The 23,186-nt window shown below is 36.8% G+C and overlaps 2 protein-coding genes across 6 annotated transcripts in view; one reads left to right on the top strand and one right to left on the bottom strand.

Moving 5' to 3' along the window:
• The window catches only part of LOC107677254 (uncharacterized), a 24,384-nt gene extending 8,347 nt beyond the window's left edge, over positions 1-16,037 (top strand). For 2 of the 4 annotated variants that reach the window (XM_016472081.1, XM_016472082.1), the window contains exons 4-8: positions 409-539; positions 3,103-3,217; positions 13,129-15,211; positions 15,354-15,442; positions 15,604-16,037. In XM_016472081.1, coding sequence (XP_016327567.1) covers positions 409-539; positions 3,103-3,217; positions 13,129-15,211; positions 15,354-15,442; positions 15,604-15,687 — 2,502 coding nt within the window. In that variant the 3' untranslated portion in view covers positions 15,688-16,037. Of the gene's footprint in view, positions 1-408; positions 540-3,102; positions 3,218-8,434; positions 8,952-10,481; positions 10,939-13,128; positions 15,212-15,353; positions 15,443-15,603 lie in introns of those variants that run through there. The other 2 variants (XM_016472084.1, XM_016472083.1) reach the window with 2 other exon arrangements.
• Positions 16,038-17,223: 1,186 nt separating this feature from the next.
• The window catches only part of LOC107677322 (putative ferric-chelate reductase 1), a 10,239-nt gene continuing 4,276 nt past the window's right edge, over positions 17,224-23,186 (bottom strand). For both annotated transcript variants that reach the window (XM_016472204.1, XM_016472203.1), the window contains exons 10-16: positions 21,817-21,932; positions 21,655-21,741; positions 20,934-21,031; positions 18,479-18,537; positions 18,035-18,178; positions 17,668-17,768; positions 17,224-17,569 (exon numbers count right to left, since the gene is read on the bottom strand). In XM_016472204.1, the coding sequence (XP_016327690.1) occupies positions 17,477-17,569; positions 17,668-17,768; positions 18,035-18,178; positions 18,479-18,537; positions 20,934-21,031; positions 21,655-21,741; positions 21,817-21,932 (698 nt within the window). In that variant the 3' untranslated portion in view covers positions 17,224-17,476. The remainder of the gene's footprint in view (positions 17,570-17,667; positions 17,769-18,034; positions 18,179-18,478; positions 18,538-20,933; positions 21,032-21,654; positions 21,742-21,816; positions 21,933-23,186) is intronic.

Raw genomic sequence — 23,186 nt, forward strand, 5'->3', positions numbered from 1 at the left:
TATAAAAATATAATTTAAAAATTACATAAAAATAAATGCATTCATATATTCTCTCTATAATTTTATAGATAGAATATATGAATGTATATATATATATATATATATGTAATAAAAATGTTTATTATTAATAGAATAATAAATATTAATAAATTCATAGATGAATAGTTGAATGAATGTTTGAAAATGCTGAAATATCTAATATATTTCCAGCATATATCTAGTAAATATCTAACATATTTAATATGATCATTAAATTATTGCAGCAGAATGTGTTTGCACTTTGTGATTTTATTATGTAGGTGGGTAATTTGTAAAGTAAAGGTGTAATTTATTATTAATTTACAACACTGTAATGTAAATAAATAAACTGGCTGACACAATATGCTATGGCCTTCTTTGAACAAATAGAAAAAAACTGTACGGGAACAATGGCTGATGGAAGGATTGAGCACCCTGAGCGAAGAGGAGCAGGAATCTGTGAAGGCCCAGACTGAAGATAACCAGCAGCAGGCTAAACTCCTGCAGAGCAATATCGACAGGTACTCTCACATCTCCACAAATGAAAAGGGAAAAAAACTCAATCACTAATGGTGTGCAGGGTTCACAGCTTCATCTTGATTGAGAGAAGCAATTGGAGTATTCTTGTTTAACCACTGTGATGGGCTTTCAGTGTTAGCCAAGGGTTAGACAGACAGACCTCACTCACAGTATTACATAAACTGTCTACTTACGCAACCCGCCTTGGCAGTGAGAGCCTGTTGACTTACGACAAGCTTTGTCTGGAAAAAAACAACCATTACGCAGGAGGTCATACCTGAAGCAGGAAGGATGACTAACAAAAGGACAAAATAACCGAGGAAAAAATCTTTTTCAGCTAGAACCACTCTCTTATAATGAGAGTTCCCATACAGTGCTGAGAGACACACTCCCTGCCTGATTTCTCCCTGTGGAGCTTTATATAGATGGAAAGGAAGTTTGCTTTCCAGCAGTTGTTAAAGGGATAGTTCACCCAAAAATGAAAATTTGATGTTTATCTGCTTACCCCCAGGGCATCCAAGATGTAGGTGACTTTGTTTCTTCAGTAGAACACAAACGAAGATTTTTAACTTGAGAGTAAAAAGAAACATACACAAACAAAACCAAATTAAACCCTGCGGCTCGTGACGAGTATTTATATTGTTTTTTACCTCTGATTCATTGCAATGTCTGAACTGTCCTGAGCGCATCCTCGACAGCCGGCACGTGATGCGTCTTCTTCTTCTTGCTTTACGGCGGATCACAGACTTATAAGCGCATTACCGCCACCTATCTCTCAAATGGACCATTGACACTCCTAATTGAGATTGTAGATAGTGTCAATGGTCCATTTGAGAGATAGGTGGCGGTAATGGACTTATAAGTCTGCGATCCGCCGTAAAACAAGAAGAAGAAGAAGATGCATCACGCACCGGCTGTCGAGGACGCGCTCAGGACAGTTCAGACATTGCAGTGAATCAGAGGTAAAAAATGATATAAATACTGTTCAGTTTCTTGCACAGACCGATCGCTTCATGTCTTTACACATCAATGTATCGTCACGAGCTGCAGGGTTTAATTTGGTTTTGTTTGTGTATGTTTTTTTGACTCTCAAAGTCGTGATTCCCATTCACTTCCATTATAAGACTGACAGACTGCAACGGTTTGAGTTAAAAATCTTCGTTTGTGTTCTACTGAAGAAACAAAGTCACCTACATCTTGGATGCCCTGGGGGTAAGCAGATAAACATCAAATTTTCATTTTTTGGTGAACTATCCCTTTAAGATCGATTTGAAGGCCTTAAATGACTCAAATCTCCAAAGAGCTTTCTCTTTACAAATAGACTCCACAATATGATGGCTGCTGTTTAAATCAGATGGATTAAGAGCGAAAAAGCAATCTGATGAGAATCCCCACAATCACAGGAGAGAGGAGGCTTGTCATCTCCTGTAAGTTATCTTGACGTATAGGTTCATGGCCCCAAACAAAACATAAATGAGGGTAATCATTCTGAAACTCTGAAACTAAAACTCAATTTTCAGTATCATCCGCTCTCTGCACATGCCATAAAGAATGTTTATGCCATAAAGATTGAACAATACCGAAAAATTACACAAGGAGGTGCCATTAGAGTGACTTTCATGAAAGCAGTCTACTTTTTACACATTTTTACAGTCGTTGACTTTTTTTTTTTTTTATGGCATACAATCAATGAATCAATAAATACCTGTGTTATAATTTGGTAGAGTACTAAATTAGACTACATAGATGGATTATGTACAATAATGAAGTATTAGTTGAAAAGAAACCAGAGCTGTACTTGTTTTTAATAATCAGAAATCAGACCTGTGCTTGTACTTCTGTTTGAATATTTTTTATTTAAATATTTTAAAATGTTTAGTTTACCTTATTATTTTATGTTTTAGGGAAAAAGCCTATTTAGGGACGGGAGATGTAAATTAGGTGACATTTATATGTTATAATCTTTTATTTAATTTGTTTGTGTGTTGTTCTGAAATCAAGATTTTGTATACAAACAAATAATAAATGAAATAATGAATAATAATCAGTTTCCAACATGTTGGTCTGGGTCTGAATCAGGATTTATGGAAACTCTATAAATTCAAATTGTTTGCACACAGGCATAATAATAATAATAATTCACTCAAAAATGAAAATTGCGTCATCATTTACTCACCTGTTCACGTCTAAACCTGTATAACTTTATTTCTTTTAGAAAAAACACAGAAGAAGATACTTTGAAAAATGTCTCAGTATTATTTGTTTTCCAGTCAATAAAAATCAGTGGGGTCCAATGTTGTTTTACACCCCTTTTACTTTCATTGTATGGACAAAAACATTTGTGTTCTGCAGAGTAAATAAAGTCATACAGGTTTGGATCGACACGAGGTTGAGTAAATCAAGACAGAATTTTCATTTTTGGATGAACTATGCTTTTATAAGTAAAAACAAATGTGTTGCATTATTTCATACAAATATAACTTAGCTCAACTGAACAATCAGCAAAAATATAAATAAATATGTATATAAATAATATATACAAATATTTGCCTGCATCTTTTGCAGAATAGAGCAGGAAATTGCGGTTCTTGAGACACAAGAGCTGGAGCTTTCTGCAAAAGAGGAAATTCTTCTGAAACAACTGAAGGAGGTGGAGAAAACTCCAGAGGACATTATAAAGGTATTGCTTGTGTAATCACTTTAAAAAGCCTGGAGACTCCTTGCCGCTTATTACAACACCGAGCCACTTAAATTGGATCAGCTTTTGAGTTGGGAAAAAGGGAAATCATTACAATGCAGCATGCTGTGAAGATGCTCCTCGGTTTCAAATTGAAGTCAAGATAAAATTGTTTGATGCCAGTTGCTGCTGTGAGGATAGGATCGGTTTGCGTGATATGTGATCTGGTGTGTTTTGTATGGTTTGAAACTTGGTTTTGTTCTTCTTATCTCTTCATCAAATCTGGGTTTGGTACTGCACAAACTACTGTATTTCCCTGCAGGAAGTAAATGCAAATATCCGGCCAGGTAAAGAAAATTATTATTTTTGCTATATTGCTATTTGTACAGCATTGACGCTTCCTCAACAGACCTACACATTGCTTCTTACAGAGCCAGTCCAATACATCTACACTGCCATACCTGATGTCCCAAAGTCCTATACCCCCAAAACCAGGAGGAGAAGTGTCAAGCCAGGAAAACATGAATCTGATGAAGAACAGGAGAAAAAAGGTACAGCGAAGGCTTTGTTTACACCACCAACTATTTGCAGATATAATGAGCACTTGAAATATTGCACAAATATGTCAGGATGTTTAGAACATGTCATCAAACTGTCCACTTCTGTAATTATAGCAATTCAAGGTGCGTAAATGCTGTTTTCATTTTTTAATGAAAAAAAAAGATGTTATCCATGACTGTAATTATGAGCATGACACAGAATTATGAAAGAGGCCCAATAATCAAAATATCACCAGCTGAACAGGATATTGTATCTAGCTACAGACTGCAAGATGACACGTTTTTTATTAAAGCAATAAGCCACTGTAGAGCCCCTGTGCTACAGTGTTTTTATCATGGGTAGGGGATATTTGTAAGCATATTAATCATATTATCTAGAATAGTTCCTCCACCAAGTAAATGACAGTAAAGACTTTATTTTTAACAAATGTTGTTCTTTTCAACTTTCTATTTAATAAAAAACTATGAAAAAATGCATAATGGTTTTCACAAAAATATTAAGCAGCAAAACTGTTTTCAACATTGATATTAATAAGAAATGTTTATTGAGCACCAAATCAGCATTTTAGAATGATTTCATGAAGGATCATAAAACACTGAAGACTGGATTAATAATGCTGAAAATTCAGCTTTACCACAGAAATAAATTACATTTTAAAATGTGTTGAAATACAACATTTTTTAGTAAATTGTAATAATAATAATGCACAATATTAGTGTTTTTACTGTATTTTTCAAATGAATGCAGCCTTGGTAAATATATAGTAAGAAACATCTTTCAAAAACATTTAACTACTGATAAATATTTTTTATACATTTTTTTTAATCTCTTGATTTGGTTTGTGGTGGTTTGTGTTTAACACTGTTATTTCCTTCAGCTACATACACCATGAAGATCAGTGTGGAAAAAGATCTCCGCTCTGGTGAGAGTCACATCCTTTCCACAGCCACCATCGCACCTCTGGATCTCCAACAACAAGGCATCAAAGTCTATGATGATGGGCATAAATCTGTCTATGCTTTAGCACCTGATGGACGGGACTCCCAGAACGACATGAATGAGATGAGCCCTCTTGAAGTAGAGGAACTTCTGATGAAAGCCTCAGAGAAGAAAGACCCAACAGATGTGGAATACCACGAACCAGTGTTTTCAAGCCCATTCAGTCGACCTACAACCCCTCAGAGGACAGAAAGAGGCTACATCAGCCTTCATGGCCTTCAGATGCCCAACAAGAACCAGAGTCCCTTTCAGGCTGAGAACTTTACCAAACAAGAAGCCCTTTACATTCCAACCACTAAAACCAACCAGTATTTGGGCACCAACCAACTGGCTCAAAATGGATCATATGCTAATAGCGAATACAGCGGCATAACCAGGATCAGCCCAGCATCTTCTCTCATACAAGAGTATGAGGAACAGCTTCGGATAACTCCAACAGCAGACTCCGGGCTGGGATTCGGACGGTTTTCCCCTCTGAATCAAAAGGAAGACTCTAGTGTCAACTTTATGAGCTTCCTCCCTGCTGAGGTGGAATCTGGTGAACCTGTTACCATGATCTTCATGGGCTATCAGAACGTTGAATCAGATGAGGAGGATGAAGGAATCCAGGCTGAACTGGTAGTTATTAGTGATGATGATGATGGTGAAGATTCTGAGGAAGCCACTTTGTCGTACCACCCTCTGGGCTACCGCAGCAAGATCTTCAAACCCAACAGTACGGTGTACCGTTCTGAGATCAGGCCTAGTGCCATCAGAACCTCCAGCTCTGGAAGACAGATGCTTGGAAATGAAACCAAAGACCCGACAGACACAGGCACCATTCGAAAAGTGAGAAGACAATTTGGTTTCTAATTCCATACTAACTTTTAGTTCCTTGCATTTCTTTGAGTTATTGGTAACCCTTTACAATAAGGTTCCATATGTTAACATTAAAGGGATAGTTCACCCAAAAATTAAAATTCTGTCATTAATTACTCACCCTCGTGTCATTCCGAACCCGTAATACCTTCATTCATCTTCAGAACACGAATTAAGAGCGATTTAAGATCCGACAAATTAAGATCCGAGAGCTTTTTGACCCTGCATAGACACAATGCATCTGAAATGTTCAATGCCCAGAAAGGTAGCAAGGACATTGTTAAAATATTCCATGTGACATCAGTGGTTCAACTTTAATGTTATGAACCTACAAGAATGCCTTTTCGCGCAAAGAAAATGAAAATAATGACTTCATTCAACAATTTCAGCCTCCGCCACGCTTTCAGGAAAGTAAAGATAACTATAACGATAACTATAATAGCATCCACACCAATGCACAAGAAATTTCTGCCTTTATGTCGCATTAAATGCTCAAGCTCATTAAATCTGGATCAATGATTTTATCGTTCATGAGCTGGAAAAAAATTTGTTCTGAAAGCAATTTGACTCCTTCATTCTCACAGAATTGGAATGATTATTAAAACTTTATAGTTATTGTTATAGTTATCATCCTTGGTGTGAATGGGCCTTTAATCAGCATTATTTACTCAAAAGAAGATATTTTGAGAAATGTCTTAACAACTGAAGTGAGTTGGCTCCAGTGTTGTTTGGATCTCAAAGTTCTTTTATAGAGTGTTCCACAGAAGGAAGTAAGTCATACAGATTTGAAACTAAATGAGAGTAAATTATGACAGAATTTTCATTTTTGGGTGGACAGTTCCTTTAATGCATCAGGTATCATGAACAACCACTTTCATACCATTTATTAATCTTGGTTAATGCTAATATCTACATATGCCAATACATTTTGAAATTTTTTTGTTGTATAAATTAACATTAGTTAATGTATTATGATTAAACATGAGTCACATACAGTATAAACAATTAATAATTGCTTTAGAAATGTTCATTCTTAGTCCATGATACCTAATACTTTTAACTGATGTCGAACCTTATTGTAACTTTAAGAAAGCAAAGAAACATTACTGACAGCCAGACCTCTAAAAATACTAGATATGACTTATCATCAACTAAAATATCTGTCAGGGGAGTATTAATGTGAACCAGTCTCCTCAAGTAAACTCTTGCTGCTTTACTTCCACCTGGTGGTCTGTCTATATCTTCACATTTTGTCAGGGTTTCATATGTTTGAAGCATCCACACTTGGAAAAATGCATGAAATGAAACTTACTGTTTGTCTTATAACAACTGTTTTGTTTTTATATGATTAATAAAAAATATATATATATATGCTTTGATATGTTAACTTGCTGCTGTGGTACTTTTGTGTTAGTACATTGACTGTTTTTGAAGTAATACATTTATTATGGATTTACCATAGCACAAAAATATACCATGCTAGCTATATAGTAAAAAAACTGTGAAAAACCTGTAAAAACTGTGGCAACACTGTCAAAAATAAAATATTCAGAAAATAAATCCCATAGTCACTTATTGTAGTAACAATTTCTATGGTATGGTGGCAGAGGCTATGGTTACCATGGTAAATGTGTGTAATGGCTGATAAAACATAATAGCTTTCTAAGATATCTTTCGGAACCATTATTCATTCTTTACACACTGTCTTTATTTTGTTTCATTATAGGTTCAGACGTTTCCGACAGCTAATATGTGATTTAGGGTAGTTTTGTCTTTTTTTTTCTCCACCAGAGTAATTTACCGTTCTCGTCCATCAGCTATAATTGAGCACTTTGTCCTTGGTAGCTTTTAAGACGTCGTGTCTGCTCAAGAGGGCGTTCATAACATCTGCTAAATAGAGTGTTATGTAATAATCCTTGGCTTGCATTACATAAGGCGCAAAATAAATGCTAACGTTCTGCATATTCAATGTTTTCTCTGTTTTGTCATCCCCTGATTTTGGCACACCAGTGCAGGATGAATGTGTTAATCATCTTCTCTAATGACAGGCCGAAGACAAATCAATTGATTTGATTGATTGGATAGTACTGGATTTTGATTGGCTTGAAACAAACTAACCACCTGCATGCAGAATATCTAGGTGTGGTTAAACTGAAGTATTTTTACTGTCCTCTCCACAGCGCTGCCAATCAGACTGTCTCAACTAGGAAAATATATGTAACCTCTTCAAATGTCGACATCTTGTATTTCCTGATGAGGATGAAATGGACTGAGAGACTGATCTGGGGAAGAAAAAAAAAACTGCTTATGACATGAATCATATTTGCGTGCCAAAAACAGCATTTGTTCATCATTTCATGTTGTACATAATGTTCTTCATTTGACTGCTCTGTAAATTATGCTGTTTGTTGGTAATATTTTTTCATTTTTGTCTTTTTTAATCAAATAGGAAAAAATATCTGGTGACTTACTTTTGCACCAGAAATTATATTTCAACACGACTGATATCACTCTTTTGTTTTTTACAAACGGTTGAAAAAATACAATATGCTATAGTTATATATTTTTAATCAGTGATGTTGTCACATTTTCTAGTACAAAAAAATATATAAACATCCCTAAAACAATATACATGTACTTAATTTTTTTTATTACTATTTTAAATACAGCAGAAGATATTAAGAATTTTGTTTTAGAGAATATTAAATTTTTTGTTAACCATAAATTTTGCAATTTTTAGAGAAAGAAAAAGCCGGAAAAAAATAACCAACTGAGTAAAAAATATATTTAAATATACTTTTATTCAGAAAACAAGTTACATTCTTTTAAATAAACAAGTTTTAGTATTTTACACATTTTGCTTTGGAAGTAAATTTATCCTGCCTTACAGTAAAACTACAAAAATATTTTGCAGTCTGGTATTTGTTGACATGTTGACATGATTCACATCAAAATTGGTCTAAAAGAAGTGACAAGTGTTTACAACTGCAATATTATTTCTGAGTCACTTGATCTTCAGTGCAGAGGGCAGGTTTTGAGAGGACAGTCATAAACCGTATTATGGCCGATCCCATTCTCAAAAGATGAGAAACCCATGACATGAAACCTTGAGAATATGCTTGATTGACAGAAAGATTTTAAGAAATTCCTTGTGCAACTGTGTGCGTGTGTCGGAACGGCTGAGGCTGCTCAGCTATTGGCTGTTTCTGGTACATTCAGAGTAAGTCACAGTCTCTGTGGTTACAGAGAAGCAGAGCTTCAGCCAAGACAGAATCGCTGAGCACGTACCCTGTCCTCTCTCTGCTCGTAACACAACAAGGTAGGACACTGAGAACTTTATGAATAGTCAGACTTCTACTTTATGAAAATGAATATGGGGTGAATAAACTTGTTTAGGTGTCATGCTGTTGGTTTTATATGGAGATTGTGCTGGATTGCTGTTATATTTTCTTCTGGGGTGCTGTAAAGAATGTAATATTATTGAGATGCTATGACAAACATATGCTAAACTCACTGGATTTGTGCTGATATGGTCTAAAGAGACTTGATTTTTTGCAAACAAGTGTGTGAGAGTGTACGCTTGCATGAGGTTTTTATCTGCAGTCTGTATTTTTTTAGAGATTTCGATTTTTGTTTGCTCTTTCTACTGTATTTTATATCAGACTTAATATTGTTGCATTATACATGTGAGAAATAAGATCGAAAAAGTACTTGCATTGATATTTGGTATGTATATTGTTACATTTTTTATAAGCTTGCATGTCATGGATTTTTAAGAATTATGGATCAGTTTCAATAAAACTCATTATTTTGGGCTTGTATTCATCAACATCTTCTCTGATTTGACCCTTAAGCATGAAAATGTTGCCGTCGCTGTGGAACAACCTGAGAAACAGAAACTGTGAAAGTTTAATTAATCCCAGGCTGCTTGTACAAACCTCAAGCACTTCAGAAAACGTGGAATACGAGATCTGAGATGTTGTCAGACAACATTAGCACTGGGCTTCTCAGCTGAATGTGTGTGTGTGGGTGTGTGAGTGTGTGTTTTAGAGTGAATTAAAGTGTCCGCGTGGGTGAGTGGAGGCGTGTGTGTGTGTGTGTGAGTGTGTGTGTGTGTGAGATGAGAAAGTCTCCTGCTCCATTTCACACTCCCATTAATGCAGAGCAGAGCAGAGAACTGCACGAACTCCTATTAATATGTCAGCAAAAATATGGGTAACATTTTCTAAGCCTGTATGCATAAATGTATTCATAAAATCCAGTATTCATAATGGCTTATAATTACAACTTAAAATCAGGTATGATCCTTTATAAATTTAAACCACATTTATAACTGAAAATTCACTAAATTTCATGTATTATAATGGATTATTTTCTTGATTAAATTGTGTGTGTCATATTCGGTCAAGGTCTAAAGTATTATTTGTTCTTCATTCACATATATTTATTAATATTTATTCTGTTGCTGTATTAAAGCCACTTTTTACTATTTACAAGCAGCTTCGCAAAATATTTTCTCAACAAGTACATGTAATCAATTTTTTTATAGTCATGTATAAATAAAACGAACACTATCATTCAAGTCATTTTTCTATTCAAGCTGATAAATCTCTCAAAATTCTCTATTTGAGACATTTGTATCTTAGTCTGCAGTGCTCTCATGCCGCATAGTGACATTTTTTCTCATCTGAGAACATATCCAAGGGCTCAGTGCCAGTCACATATGTCTGAATGGCCACCTACGCTCTGGCCCCCCAGCACCTGTTACTGTGATGCTCCACGCAGGTTATTATTTCATTCTGAATAGAGCAACCTTGAGCCTAAAATGCTCTTTTTCAATGATCTATGCTCACACAATGATGCACACAACTTTTTGATACTGAAATAGTTAAAAATGTATCTCTCAGTTGTATTTATTAGTGATAGCTCCACCCCAAACTGTTACATTCCCAATGGCATCACTTCCTAAAAGAAGTCATTTAAGGAAATCCATCAGAAAGTGACACATGACCTCACTGACAAGCCACTTATTGATCAGTCAGCAAAAACAATGGAGCGACCAATCAGAGTTGAGTGTTCGTACCAGGAAGATGCCCTGAGGTGACCACTCACGCCAACATCAGTGACATCAGACCAACTCGCAATGACATTTCTGCCAATAACTCCTGTATCAGACCAAGTTCACTTTCTATCCATGCATCCACAACATATTTACTCAAGCCCAGAGTGCTTACGGGTTCCACTGAGAAGATTTTCTTGGCAAGGTGGAGATGATCTCCTTCTGGCTCCTGTTTCTAAAGCTCACGGTAGGTACTGGGACACGCTGGTACCTCCGTCTGCCTTCAATGCAAATGTTATTGTCACTGAATAATTTATGGAATACAGATTGTCATGACACAAATGCTGAGACGGAGAGGGTGCGAGAGTGTTGGAAGTTTTCTCACAAGCTGAGCTGCTAGAGGAGTCGTCGAGTAGGGGGGTGTTGCCATGGTAGTCAACACTTTACCGCTTGTCATTTTCATGAGGCTTTGTGCCTTTGTGTAGTTTGATTGGGGTGAAATGGGCAGGCGCTGAAGTGGATGGTAATTTCACATAATTTTGACTGTTTTTAGTGGTCGCATTAGCATGCCGCTTGAGTTTTGAATGATTGTGGAGACTTTCATGCAGTGGTGGTAATTATACCAAACGGACATCAAGGAAAAGCTAGAGAGTGAAAGTATTTCAAGCCATTTCAAGTGATGTAAACAGCTTATGAAATCTGTGAATGGTGCTGTCAATTTGTGCATTTTGATTTCAGCACAACTTCCATATTGTACTGATATCACGTTATTTTCAGCATGAAAGTGTGTAATTGTGGTTTTGATGTTCTGAGGGGAAAAAAATCCCCTTTCTAATCCCCATGGCAGCTGATTTCGTCTGTCAGAAATAGTTTGAGCGTTAGATCACACATCACTTTGGCACTCGGCAGTTGGTACGAATGAGATCAGAAAAATCCATGTAAACAAACCACGCTGCCATGATCAAACGCTCTGCAGTGGCGCATCAACAAGACAAGACAAATAACGACGTGCAATGTGTGATTGATTGTTAATTCTCACATAATATGCCCTCTCAATATGTATACAAATATGAAAATATTTTTTTTTAAAAACCTGTGGTCAGTGAGAATGTTCAGTCAGAGGATTTCGCCCTCAAGGGATTTTCTTCTTTCTCTTCCTTTCCTGGTCTGATCCAGAGCCTATGCTGCTTAACTGCGGGACAAAAGTTTCATGCATGAGGAGAAGAGCCAGTTCTGCAGTCTTATATAATGAATCTACTTATTTCTGCCTACTAAAACCCACTTTTGTGGAAAAAAAAAAATCACTGCAATAGTAAACAATTGCTTCCACTTTATTCTTATACACTGGAATAATCTCATATAGGGCATATATGTTGCATTTTTTACATAAGGAAGCCAAGGTGAATTTCAAATGCTTGTTTGTACATGTTAAAAATAGCTTTCACACTGTGTTAAACAGATGTAAAAGTGCGATTTGGCAGAGTCATTTCAAAAGGTAAGAATTTTTATGCAGAATTAAACTAACACTTAACTAACCTGGTTTTTGAAGTGCTGTGCAAATATAACAACATGGTGCCTTTCAACACTTGAGCCTCAAGATTAGGGGAAAAATCATAGCTGTTGCTTGACGTGTTCAGGAGTGCTTCACTCACTTTTTTTCCATCTTAGTTCCCATTAGAATTTTTGATTATGTGATCTCATTTCTACTTTACTGAAAAAATGGATGCAGCAAGCTACCTGAGGTAATTTCACTCAGAATACTATCCTTACCGGGCGGTTTTTCTGTTTTATTTTTTTTTTTACATTAAATAGGCTGGAAGTGAGTCCGTTTTTAGTGATACAGAAAAACTTATGAGTCAGTCGGAGCAGTATCAATCTCACATAGCCTAGGCCTACTTACTAACCGCAATTAGTTAATTTCGACTCCATTAACCATCAACCATGTGTTGTAGGCCTACTGTACATACTGTAAGGCTTGATACCTAAAACGTTGTTCGTATGACAATGTGCCACATTTTTTTCTCTATCTTATTTAAAATTAACAACAGAATCGCATTTGTTCCTCAAATTGTTAATGGAACCATTAAAAAACAGAAATAAATTACTCAACATAAAATGCAATCAATTGTGCCACCATTTCTAAATATTTTAGTGGTTTTAATTTATTTGTAAAAGTTATCTCTCAAGTAGGTTTTAAACTCAGAACCTCTTGCAAGGAACATTACTTTAAACCACATCAGCTCAAGCTCAGGTAACCCCTTAAGACTGAAAACTTAAGCCCTGAAAAACTTTCTCGGAAATTTAGCATTACATAAGAACTGTACTAAACATGAGTGGGTGCAAATTAGCTTTGATATGCTTTGAATGTTTTGGTGATTAGGGAAATGAGATTTATCTTGCTGCTTTTGAATTTATTTGTTGTCTTTTTCTCTTGCAGGGAGCTACGACTGAGCCTGAAGAGGTGGATAGACTGGAAGAGATTGCAGGTTGTTCTCATCCTGAGAGTCCAGAGCATACAGAGCTGAAGTCCCCGTCTGAGCCTGTAACCATGGAGACAAGTGAAAACTCCAGCACAGCAAACATAATTGACTGTGAAATGGAAGTCCTGGAGACTGAGTTACCTGAGAGCAAGGACACAGGAAACAACGATGAACAAGTCTGTTATGATGCTGACATTTTAGAGTCCATTAGTGCAAAAGTTGTGGCTGACATTTTAGCAGGCTTACCTCCTACGGAGACCAAGGCTGATGATCTGGAAGATGTTTGCAGTGCGAAAGAGGCGCTTGTCTTGGAGGATACTCAAGAAGAACTTTATCGCAATGAGTCAATTACCTCTTCAATATCTGACACTCCGTCAAGTGCTGAGAGCGTGTATGAGAATGATGTCACGCATAAGAGAAAAGATTCTCTAAGACAGGAACCAATGGAGAACATAGCGGAGAACATAGCACCCCAACCAGATGATGTTGACGATGGAGATATGTTAGACCAATTGGGTATTGACTCACAGGAAGCCATCTTAGAAAGTTTTGGATGTGAAGATCCAGAAGAAACCATCCTTGAGCACTACATCCGAGAGGAAGTTCTGTCAGACGTCTCCACAGAGTCTTGCCATGACCCAGATGAGCTAGAAGAGTGTCTTCGGGTCGAAATAGCTGCGGTGTCATCAGACAGCGACACCGATGATAAATGGAGGAACATCTTCTCTTCCTCCATAAATAAGGAAGATGATGATTCCTACATTGACAGTCTTGAGCTGAGTGCACAAGAACTCTTTATTCAAAAACCTACAGTTGGGAATACTGAGGACATTTCAAAGGAAACTGAAGAGCTGGAGATTCCGGTGGGAGAAGAAGTGCTAGAACAACCAGAAAATGAGCCAGTTCAGCAAGCGCAAGAGATATCTTACAATCCTTCCACACTGTTCCATGGCTTGTCCAAGATTTCCGAAGACGATGAGGAGCTTGGACGAGGTTCAGCAACCCACAAGAGCAATTCATTTGATTCCGTCAAATCCGATTCCAGCAAAAAGGTGCCGAAAGATTATTGTGTGATTCAGGAAATGAAAAGCGAGAATGTCAGCACAGAACATGTGGATTTCAAAGTTGCTCGCCAGCAGTGGCTAGAGATCGAAGAGCAAACAAAAAACTTGGCACACCATCCAAGCACACCAACAACTCGATCTGGCACCTGCCAAGGTAGTCACAGTTCCATGTATACACCTGTCCGCAACATCGAAAGGCCGAAGAGGGATCTTGAGAGCTTGTCGCTTGTAGAGGATTACGCACACACCCAGTTCAGCCCTTGCTCTGAGGATTCAGGTCTGGACGACTCTAGCTACAGATCACCATTTGATGATCCAGAGACCCCAACTGAGAAGGAGATTCGCCTAACCTTGGATCGTGAGGAGAACCTAAGGCGTGAGAAGGGAATGTCAAAATCATCCTCCAGTGACTGTGTACAGATAAGGGCGAGATCTGCCAACTTGAACCCTGGAAAACTATGCCAAGAAGTCGATGAGAAAAGGAAGATGTTGGAAGACCAGGATGATGATGATGGAAGTATATCCAAATCTCTCAGCATCAAGACGCCTTCTTTCATCATTACCTCCTCACCAACCAAGAGCGCACAAAAACAAGACATGGCCGCCAATAATGTTATCATCCTCGAGCCAGAGCCTTTCCCTCCAAGTCCAAGGCATGGAAAGATGGTGTCCTCCAAATCTGCTGACTGGAGACCTGAAGATATCCCTAATGTCATCATTTTGGAGACATCGAACCTCATTATTCGAAGTGCATCTGAGTTCAACTTGAATTCTGCCTCTGAGGAAACTCCACAGAAGATGTTCCTCAACAACCCGTTTTTTAAGCTGCGGTCCAGGAGTACGATATCTCTAGTTGATGAGGAGATTATGATGGTGAAGCAGCGAGAAGAGGAACTCAGGCGTCAAAGAGCCAATGTTTACTCGAAGGATCACTTCCTGATGTCTCCAAACCGTTTGGACAGCTCATCGTTTACAGGTATTTCATGCCAAGAGAAAAATACAGACAGAATTTTTCATTCTGTTGATCTGAAGTAATGACTACATCACTGAGACTGCAAACACATACATGTCATTGTCAGAAAAGATCTGTTTATTCTTGGTTGTGAATTTAATTTCAGATGATGTGCCAATTAAATGTAAATCATCCCCTTCATCTCCAATGAAAACATGCAGAATGGATCGTTCAGCTTTGTCATGTGATCATCGAGTAAGTATATGTAAATATACATGCAGTGTCAGAGCAAAAGATGGATATCGTATCAACAACATGGAATTCAAATGATCGGTATCTTCAATATATTAGGTTGCAGAATTTTTTTTTCAAAGAAAAAATAGAAAATTAAATCACTTTTATTGTTCTCTCACTAGTTTCCTGAACCCTACAATGGAGGCCGACGTAAAAGTGCCATGGCTCTGCGCTGGGAGGCAGGGGAGTTTGCGAGCAATGAGTAGAAATGGACACTGACGTCAATTTGCAGCTGTTTTACGTAAGAGAATTTTCAATGCTCAAACTAGTCTGTTTATTGTGACAGCATATACACCTGCTACTGCTGCTTGTGTGACTTTGTTAATGATCCAGAAAAAATCTGCATATGCCGAGATGCCTAAATGTTATTTGAATGTACTGTTTCATGCATATTTGTGATTCCTCTTTAATGTGGTATCTGGAGAGACTTATAAACCATATTTTTAGTGTTTTGTCTACGAAGTTGAGGAGAATATGTATTGTATATTCATATTGTATTTTCTTGTAAGGCAATGTTTGTATATCCCTAAATTATATGAAAATATGAAGCAGTTTTACAAGGTTTTAGGATCAAATTTAAGTGAAAATGTATACAAAATGAATGTATTTTGTTAAATATCACTGAAAACAGATCAATTTGGTATCTTTTGTCAAAGGGACATTTAAAAAAAAAGAATTAATCTGAATTTGATTGCTCTAATATAGGGCAATTTTTGAATGCAATATTCTGCATCCAGATTACATTTCAGTACTTCAGTTACACTCAGTATGAAAACCGTAAATCTATTTAGTAATTATATTAATCTTAGAAAACAATCTATTATTTAAAAATGAACTGTTGCTTTGTTGTCTACAGATTATGTGCATATTTATGTCAAACCGCCATGCTTATAAAACAGTATTGCTTGCTAACCTTTGAATCCATGTCAGTCTCAAGAAAATACTTGCTTTGCATATCGTTTGAACAATCATGTGTTCAAAATACGAATTCAAAAATAAATGTCAATTAAAGGCAATTGTCCATTTATACTACAACAGTTAATTATGTTGATAAGCAACCACACCATGTTGCCTATGTATTAAAATAGCACTTCACAGGAGAAAAAACTTCACACACTGAAATTACTATAGATACAGACAAATTGCATGATATTCAATCTAAATGAAGTAATTAATCAAAACATGGTTTAAAATAGACAGCCAGCAGCACAGGTACCCATGATCCTAAAGGACTAAAATAACAGTGCAAAGACACAGATTAATACAAAACGTATGCACATATTTTAGAAGATAAAGCTAGTAACACAGTTTAATTTCAAAAGTTTTATTAAAAAAAAAACTGATCAATCTGTCACAGATTGTCATCTGTGCAAAAACCTAAAAAAAAAATGGTCCACTTCATCCAAACTACATTCAGTCTTTGTACAAAATGGACACATTGTTAATAATATTTACATTTCAGGCAACAGTAACAATCTTTAAACCCACAAATCAATATTAGGCACTAGAATCAAGAATAAGGTGGTTAAAACATGATTACTAAATATTTAGAAAAAAACATACACAGCATCAAGACCAGAATAATTACTTGATCTGTAAACATTGTTAATTGAATGCGGTCCCCAAACATCACACATAAAATATGTTCTTTAGATTCAAAGACTTAAAAAAGCAAATCAGGAAGAGATATTTAAATAACAAGCAGAAGTTGTTCTTTACGACAAAAAAAAAAAAAAAAGTATAGGTAAGCAATATTGTACATATATATATTTCAAAAATAAATTATAAGTGCTAAAAATATACTAAATTGATTTATACCCCAGCAGACAAGAAATTTGATTTAAAATCAGACAATTTCATTCTAATAATCAACGTAAATTGACAGGTTGCCTGTCGTAATTCAGTCCTACTCTATATTTCTTTGGCTTGTTTTAAAATAAGCATGATTAGTGAAAGTCCCAAAGACTAAATGTGTAAACGACTGCTGAGAGTGTGTCATACTGCACTGATGGTCCAAAGGAGAACAGTTAGAAATCCCAGATTTCCACAAAGATAAATAGCCAGAACTATGTTTTTAAAACAAGATTCCTGGAAAAAGAAAAAGAAAATGCAATGGACATATCAGGATATATCATCAATGAAATGCATGTGCTTCTTATGAGGAAGTAGGCACAAACTCAACTCACCACACTATAAGTCTCATTCTCATCAGGAACAAACACAATCTCCTCTTTGTCATCAGAATTGATATGTTCAGTGTAGATTTTGACATTTTTAAAATATTTACCTGAAAAACACGCGCAAGTATAAGAATACTGAATCCACATTTAAATTAAAGAATAAAACATCCACAAATAACTTTTTTTTTTTTTCTAGTACAAAAAGAAAGATCCAACATTTCAATTACTACCGCAGTATAAAACCTTTTACAATTTAATGGATTTATCCAGCACATATTACTTCCTGCATAGGCGCAAAGAAACACTACACATACAATAAATAACTGCTCTGAAATGAATACAGAACACACATGTCTGAGGGCAGTTTACTGACCTATAGGTAAAAATCCCCTTCGATGGACTTCCAGAACCAAATCAGCCAGCACAAACCACACCACAATGGCTGCCAGGACCCCTGTGGACCACGGAGCAGGCAGGAACAGAGCTTGCTGATGGATCCCAAGGAAGATGGTGACAACTAAATCATGAAAACACACAGCTTGGTTATGACAGTGTTTAATAACACATACTGCTAATACTTCAGGCCCCCCTGAACTAATATTAAAAGTCATAACATCAGACATAAAAAACATGACTAGCCTCCATAAGAGTAAACTATAAAATATTATATGCAATCAGCTACCAAAAAAACTACTTTATTCAGACAAAACTCAATTTTATTGAATTTACAAAGCTGATTTCTTCTGTCAGCATTGTTGTTAATATGTATCTGAGCCACATAATTAACCGTTCGAGACTATTCACAGCAGTTTCTTACCAGCCACGACTTGAGCTGCTGTTCCTGTTCCAAAATGCATCCAGTTGAAGATATATCTCCTGTGAGCAGGTTATACAGAAAAGACATTTAAAAACATGACTTATGAATTAATATTAATATAACAGTGATCTACACAACAGGTTTCTAAAATAGTATAGACAACATACAACAAATTCAGATGCTCTGTATACTGCAATGGCATACTGTCCTACACATTTTTGCAGTATGTATAGTGTGTTGACCATTTTTAAAATAATATAGATTTGTACATGTTCAAATTTCATACTATATCATACAACTCATATTATTTTTTCAGTATGCATACTGTGTGTTCAGTGTTCAATGGGAATTTTTTTTTTTATGTTTTAGAAATCAGTCTCTTCTGCTCACCAAGGCTGAATTTACTTCCTATAGCTATATGAGGATATCTATGTGCTAGCTCAGTGACTGCTCCCCTTCTTAGGGTTTTTAAGTAGCGGTCTCCCTGAGCCCTTGCCTAGACAGTGCTTCTCCCCTGCTGAGTTTTAAGTAGATAGCCATCCCCTTGGTCTGGGCAGCTCTTAGGAAGGTTCATTTCATAAGACCCTTTGGATATAGTTATCTGCGGATAGCTGCGTTCTAGCTGGGATTGTTAGTAGCAATCTTTCAGCTTCTCTAGGCTTCCAGCCTCTTCAGTGGTCTTATGTATCCTGGCTACTATTGCTCACATAGCATAGCTATCTGAGGGTGGTTGTGCTCCTAGCTTGGTTAGGGTGTTTTCCCCCCTTTTTTTTTAGAAATGGGCTCCCTCGTTTCTATCAAGTTATGTGAGCAGCCCGAGGCGTAAGTGGCTTGGCCCCTTTCTGAGGAAAGGTTTGGTATATGTCTGTCACCTCATTGGTGCTCTCTCACCAGGTGGACAGGCATGCGCTTCGGCATGGCGTGATTGGATATCGTTCCCCAAAGTGTCCCCTAGAGGGGGACGCAGCTCGAAGTTCCCTTGAAGGGGAACATCTGGGGTTACTCATGTAAACATGGTTCCCCTAGAGGGAACGAGACGCTGCGTCCCCTCGCCATGCCTTCGGCTAGCCTGTTTACGTCTCCTCAGTCAACTGAGTAGGTGATGTATTCAGCAGGTGCCCTTTTATACTTTCGGGTACCCACCTATGATTCGGTACGTTTTCACGGTTCAAAATTCAAAATTCACATTTCGGTTCGGTACGTTTTCGATACGGGTGGGGGGTAATTGCTTACATCGCATTCGCAATGTTGGAAATATTTCTGTTTTAAACCATGAAGGCGAGCCAATGGATATCACATAAGCAACGTGCAAACATTACGTAAGAGTTATGCCGGTGAAAGTGAAAGTAAAAACAGAATGACAGAGTAATGACGGAGCTTTCGGCATCTGATGCCACATATTCTCTCAGAGATGACGAGAGACGAATTTACTTCAACATATGCTGATAACGGTAGGCTATAGCTTACCGTTTTCATTTATTCCCTTAATATTTCTCTTGTGACCCATACATATATTGAAAAAGAAATGAGAAGAAACATATTTCGTGTTAAACAGGTTGTTTTTGAAAGTCAGTGCTTGAAATAGGCTAAAGCTTTTTATTTCATTGATTTTTATTGATGACTGCAGTGTTAATATTTTAATTATAGGCCTATAAATCATTGTATAATATACAAGACCCTTTTTTTTTATTTTAATTGAGGAGTAAATAGCCTAATCTTTTGTTATCCTTGCAGCACGTCAGTTATGCAGTAGGTTAATTGCGGGGCAAATTAATTGTAATTTTAATTTAATAATAAAAGTAACTTCATAATAATAGGCCTAATAAAAATAAGAATGTAACAGGCCTACATTAATTGGAAATGCCAAATCCTCTTATTATTGCCCATAGTTGATATTTTTGCCAATATCTCTGGCTATTGTCAATACAAGATCATTGTCTTTCGACGCAACCCAGCAAGGGGAGGTTATCGAGGGGCCGTCCGCTACGGCACTGGGCAGACAGCACATTGCCTGTTACGTCGTTTGGGCTGCCTTAAAAAGTATAAATTTTCTTTGAAACACAAAGGCGTTTAAAAGACAGAACCTTATAAAACAAATTAAGTGCTCTGTGTATGTTCAGAATACCATCATTCTCATACTATTTCACACACACTACATATAGAAAACGCAGACGATCACTACATTTGCCAGTGTATGTGCATCACACAATTAAACCATATTGAGACATTTTATCCAATTTGACAACAATATGGCAACATAGCAATGTATTGTGACAATCTGCATTAAACTATAGCAAAAACACTTAAATGTAACATATTTAATACGTAATATATTAAAAAATATATTAGAAAATAATATGCAGTACATAGTAAATAATACTGCATTGTATGCTAGTAATTCATTCTGGACATTTCTTTTCTGGCTGTATTGTGCTGTACTGTTACCAAGATTTACCTTGAGGCATCTGGTGCAGGTCTGAACAGTGCAATGACAGGTTGGATGACAGCGAGTGCCACGACAACACAGCCCAAATAGGGGTGTATTCCTGCCCGCTGTGGATAATACAATACATATTAGAATCCACTGTAAACATGAAGCTAATATTGTCAACAAACTTCATGAAGCAATGAGTAATGACAGGAAACAGCTTTTCAAAGGCTGCCAAAGTACAAGGTTGATGGGTATTATTTCCGTGGGGTCGGGTTTGGCGTGGAACTGGACGCCCCCTGCTGGTCATACACAGAAGCTCTGCCAGATACTTGGCAAGAGGGATGTCACAGATGCCCCTGTTGAGTCACAAATGTGTCCCTCATGCTTAGCCTTACGGATGGATACACGTGTAGGCTTGAGGCTCAAATAAACCAGCACTTGCAGACTTAATAAGACACTCAATCAACACTGTGCTTGATTAATCCCTCAAGAAAAGTGGGTATGTTTTTCAGAAACAGGCCAAAAAGATGCCACATGGTGGGTCGCTTCTAATGAACATGGGATATTCATTCACTCGCTTTTTAATTCTGAGCAGACAGCATGTGGGTCTGACACATTGGCAGTGCTGTTGAACAGTCAGAGGTGTGTGATGAAGGGGGTGAAAATATGACACACTGTTAAAGCATGAGTCTTACTCACAGGCAGACATTTATGTGTGTGTGTGTGTACTGTGTGTGTGTGTTACCTTGCTCCAGCCTCCCCTGTACATAAAAGGCAAAACAAAGCCGACCAAGGTGAGTAGAACTGTGAGGACCATTAGCATTCGATGTAACTGTGGAAACAAAAAACCTTGATGATTCACATTTGAAAACTAATGAAATCCTCATTGTATCAAACAAGCTCCTACCTGAAACCAGACCCTTTGCCCCAAAATATTCCTTTCGGGCCAATCGGGTTTGAAGTATCGTGCCATGATGACACCAGCACTGACGGTCGATGTCCAGGCAATCAGCATGAAAGCCCCTATAGTTACGAACAGACTGAGTCTCAGAACAGTCTACGGAAACCAAATGCTATCTATAAACTTTTAGATTTTAGTAAATGTTGCCACAGGGGTGTTACTATGTGATTAAAAGGGTGTTCTGGGTGTTTGCTAGGATGATGTTTCCTGCCAAGAGCCTAAACCAGTTTTATTTTAGTATTATTTATATACTATTATAATACAAAAAAAAATAATTTCAATTAGCTTTTATTTTTATATTTTCATTTATTTTATAACATTTTTTAAATGGAAATATTTTGTAACATGCACAAAAAATTTAGTATTACTGATCTACTATCATTACATTATTATTATTAAATTATTATTATTACTACTATTACTTAAATAACGTTTTAGCTTTTATTTTTATATTTTCAGTTTTGAATTTAATTTTAGTTCTGTCATGACAACTCTCGGAGGGATTGGCATGGTAATGTACATGACAATGTTAATGTGTTTGGTCTTGGCGGAATAGATCTGCTACGCTGCTGCTGCTGCGGCAGAGCAAGTACCGAGACTTGCTACTGCCAATACATCCACAACATGCTGCTGTAAGCATGTAAGAAATACTGCTGCTGCACATATAACACATATGAATAACCCCCATATAGCATACATGAATCACGCCGTAGCAGATCTATACAGGTGGAGCTGGGGAAGGTAGAGGGTTTCTGAAGTGCGCTGCAAATTGCTACAGCAAACAGAAGCCAGGTATTTGAATATTGAGCAGTAAGCTCATTGGCTACCGATTCAGGAGAGAACCAATCAGCTGCCATGTGACAATGATGTTGCCAGGTCAGATTGAGCTAGACCTATCGGACTGCGCCATCTAGAGTTTCATGCCAGAACTCTGTATTTTGAGTAATTCTGTTATGTGATTTTGTAATTTTTGTTTTTATTAAGAGTTCATTTTTATTTCAGTATTAGTTTAGTAATTTAAGTTCCTCAACATAAACTTATTTTATTTCATTTAGTTGCCAAGTCAACATTTCTAATTTTCATGTAAGTTTTTTTTCTAAGTTTCATTTGAGTAATTTAATTTTTTCATCAAATATTTATGCACAATTTTATTTCAGCTGTGTTTCAAGAAACAATTCTTATAGATTCTTATAACGATCCAAATAAACGACACTTAAAAGTTTTAGTTAAAAATAACTCAGGCACAAAAATGTCCAACCCCACGGAATTCTTCAGTATAAATGTCAATGTGAATTTAGAGGATTACCACACCACGC

The sequence above is a fragment of the Sinocyclocheilus anshuiensis genome, unplaced genomic scaffold (genome assembly GCF_001515605.1).
Source record: "Sinocyclocheilus anshuiensis isolate Anshui unplaced genomic scaffold, SAMN03320099.WGS_v1.1 scaffold392, whole genome shotgun sequence".
NCBI lineage: Eukaryota > Metazoa > Chordata > Actinopteri > Cypriniformes > Cyprinidae > Sinocyclocheilus > Sinocyclocheilus anshuiensis.